The sequence below is a fragment of the Gregarina niphandrodes genome (assembly GCF_000223845.1).
Source record: "Gregarina niphandrodes unplaced genomic scaffold scaffold00057, whole genome shotgun sequence".
In the NCBI taxonomy this organism is placed as follows: domain Eukaryota; phylum Apicomplexa; class Conoidasida; order Eugregarinorida; family Gregarinidae; genus Gregarina; species Gregarina niphandrodes.
Window position 1 is genome coordinate 56,976 of NW_011645824.1, and position 3,269 is coordinate 60,244.

Sequence of the window (3,269 nt, forward strand, 5' to 3'; positions counted from 1 at the left end):
ACCGCAACCCAAGAGACTCACTGACAACGTCGCAACCAAGGAAGATGGCTCTTCGGTCGGCGATGCTCTGGAACCCCTCATGGAAGTTAATTCGAAATATACAACTCAGCATGGGTGGGAGTAGAGGGAACACGAGGGAGTAGAGGGAACACGAAAGAATGGAGGGTAGGGTAGGGTCTCCCCACCTAAAGGGTAGGGTCTCCCCACCTAAAGGGTAGGGTCTCCCCACCTAAAGGGTGGGGTGTCCCCATCTAAAGGGTGCGTGTACTTTCGGTAAGAGGTTAGTTCAGCAAGATTGGGTCTATGACAAAAACGTTCATTTTAAGCGGGCGCGGGACGGCCGATGGCGGGCGTTGCGCTCACAAATAAACTAGTACGACCACGACTTAGCTGAGGGGGCCGTCAAAGTAGCCGGCGTCTGCCTTGAAGGTTTGGATAAATTGATCGGTTATAAGTGTTGCTTGTTCCTTGGATTCTGCTTGCATACATTCTGGAGTGAGGACAATGCGTAGCTTAGTTTCGTCAACACGTTGGAGAGCGGTGAGTCGTGGACAGCGTTGTTCTAGACTGACGAACACCTGGGCATAGGAGCCGATGCAGCAGCAGGAGCCGACGTGTTTGAGGCGTTGTCTCAGTTGTCGGACAAGACTGTTGGCGACATTCGAGGTAAGGCGATGGGTCTGTAGAAGATCACGTAGTTGAACGAGACATCCGTGCTTCAGTTGTAGTTGAAGTTCGTGAGTCACACACGCCTCGCCCACACACTCAATTTTCCAGGGCTTCCAAACATGGGAGAAGGGTATTATTACTGTTCCCAAACCAAGTGATTCAGCATCCGCCCGGACTTGTTCAGACGCGGCGTATGCCACTTGAAACCATGTACGTCCCTTCTCCTTTCCATCGCTATCCCGCACACTCCATTCAGGTGCCGCTGCGGCCGTAATAGTCCTCAACCATGCCGGTGTCCGTAGGTCTACCTTCGTTCGCGGCTGACAATCCGCGCATAATTCTCCACGTACCCCCAACTCGTGACCAAGTGCTCCTGAAATTGCCATCTGTAAACCGCGTGCTTGAAAATCCGGGATTCCAACACCCCCCATTTCCAGCCCACCCCCTTGCGGGACCACCGCCACCTGGTGCAGACTATTCAGCCCCAAAGGCGGACGACAAACACCACGCCAGTGCATAGCCTTGTACTCCTCCGTAGGGTCAAGCAACTTGTATGCGAGCATGAACTTTGTCTTGATCCTCTCCAAAGCTTGCGTCTCCGCGTCCGCCGGCTCAGAGAAACTTCGAACTGACAATTTTGGATTTGGACCCGAGCGTCTTGCACTCGACCCTCTTGGAGCTGAAGACTTTGGGCCCGAGCGTCTTGGAGCTGAAGGCGTTTGAGCTGAAGGCGTTGGAGCTGAAGGCGTTGGAGCTGAAGGCGTTGGCTCCTCACCCAGACCTAGCAGGTCCGTGGTAAAGACCGTGTTGCCGGCATAGTGCTTCCAAAGATTCGTTATCGCAATGGGGTATGCGGGGTCATCCTCGTACGGAGAGGACACAAAAGTGGCCAGTTTGGATAACACCTGCTCCATCAGGCAGACCCGGTTGCCTACAGCGGTCGAGGTCGTATATCGAACGTCTTCCGGGTCAATTTCCACCAGGACCTTAGTGCTATTTCTACGGAATTGGATCTGGTCTGTTGAACGCAGAATGAGTTGGGGATCCTCACTCAGCTTATCAATGCATTGCAGTCCAATCGTCACAAACGCAAACGGAGTCAAACGATGCTCCAAACCAAACTTCAATCGCACACATCCTTCACGAGCCATTGGCAAACCCAGCTCCTTATCCTCGGTCTGGGAACGCGCTGCGGAGAATTTCGAAGCAAACACTCCTTGGGAATCCAATCCTAAACATGCATCTCCGCAACCCAAAAGGCTTGCTGACAATGCCACACCCAACGAAGACACCTCTTCAACCTGGGAAGCCCCACAACCCCTCATGACACTGATACTAATAAAATTTAGAAGCCACGGGTCTTCGACAGTACGTTGAGGGAGTACCTACCTACAGAACAATTACCCGTCTACATACCTTGACAACAAGTTTTGACAATAATTCGGGCGTAATGCTTCTACAAGTTTTGACCACTACAAGCTTTGACAAAGTTAATCCCGTGCTCAAACCCGAAGCACACACAGTCTTAAAACAACTTTTCACACACACACACTAAGACGATCCGCAGCTTCGTCTCAGACCTGGGGTAGACGACGGGGTCCTTGCGCCGGTGCCGACGGTAGCCGCGACGGGGGAGATGCGTCATCGGCTACCGCAGGCTCAACGCGGCCATGGTGGCAGACTCCTACCCCCTTCCACGCATCTGGGACCACCTACGACGGGCGACGCTAGACATGAACTCAGGGTTCTGGAACGTGCCGGTGGAGGAGGGGTGCAAGGCGCTCGCCGCCTTTATAACTCCGACTGGCCTTTTCGAGTTCAATATCATCCCACTCGGCATCAAAAACTCGCCCGCTGAGTTCCAGCGCGCAATGGATTCCTGCTTCGCACCGCTGCTGGGGGAGAATGCGTTCTGCTACATTGACGACATCGTCATTTGTGGACAGGACTTTGATAGCGTACTGCGGCGGGTTGAGCTCTTCCTAGAACAGTGCAGGAAGACCGGGTTCTACTTGCGCCTGGACAAGAGCGAATGGTTCAAGGATGAAGTGAAATACCTCGGGCACGTCGTCGGCCGGACGGGCATAAAGGTCCAGGAGAAGAAATCTCGAGCAATCGTCAACGCACCGGCCTCCACCAACAAGAAGGAGCTACAAAGCTTCTTGGGGATGTGCGGCTATCTGAGACCCTTCACCCCCCCGAGTTCTCACACATCACGGCGTCGATATTCGACCTGCTAAAGAAGAACAGGACCTACGAGTGGCGGGACGTGCGCGAGAACGGCTACCCGCCGTCCAGGGCACCGTCACGCTGCATGTTTTTAGTTAGAATGGCGAATACATCATAAAGACCGACGCGTCCGAGTTAGGGGTCGGGGCTGTACTCAAACAGGTGAAAGGTGACGCTGAAGTACCCGTCGAGTTCGCTAGCAAGAAGTTCAACCCCACGCAGTCGCGCTGGCACACGAGAGAACGGGAATTGTTCGCGGGCAAGTAAGCCATCGAGAAGAGGCGAGACTACGTCGCACTTCACGGCCAGGAGACCACAACAACCTACGGTACCTCACCGGCGTGGACAAGGGCAAGGTCTTCAGATAAACC

At 53.9% G+C, this 3,269-nt stretch overlaps 2 protein-coding genes across 2 annotated transcripts; one reads left to right on the forward strand and one right to left on the reverse strand.

Moving 5' to 3' along the window:
• Window positions 1–386: 386 nt before the first annotated feature.
• GNI_170660 (hypothetical protein) lies at window positions 387–1,994 on the reverse strand (the record flags this gene model as incomplete). Its single annotated transcript, XM_011134991.1, has 1 exon — window positions 387–1,994. The coding sequence occupies one exon, from the start codon at window positions 1,992–1,994 to the stop codon at window positions 387–389; it is 1,608 nt and encodes a 535-aa protein (XP_011133293.1).
• A 408-nt stretch (window positions 1,995–2,402) lies between these two features.
• GNI_170670 (RNA-directed DNA polymerase) lies at window positions 2,403–2,909 on the forward strand (the record flags this gene model as incomplete). The annotated part of the gene is made up of 1 exon (XM_011134992.1): window positions 2,403–2,909. One exon carries the CDS (start codon window positions 2,403–2,405, stop codon window positions 2,907–2,909), a length of 507 nt encoding a protein of 168 aa, XP_011133294.1.
• Between the last annotated feature and the right edge of the window lie 360 nt (window positions 2,910–3,269).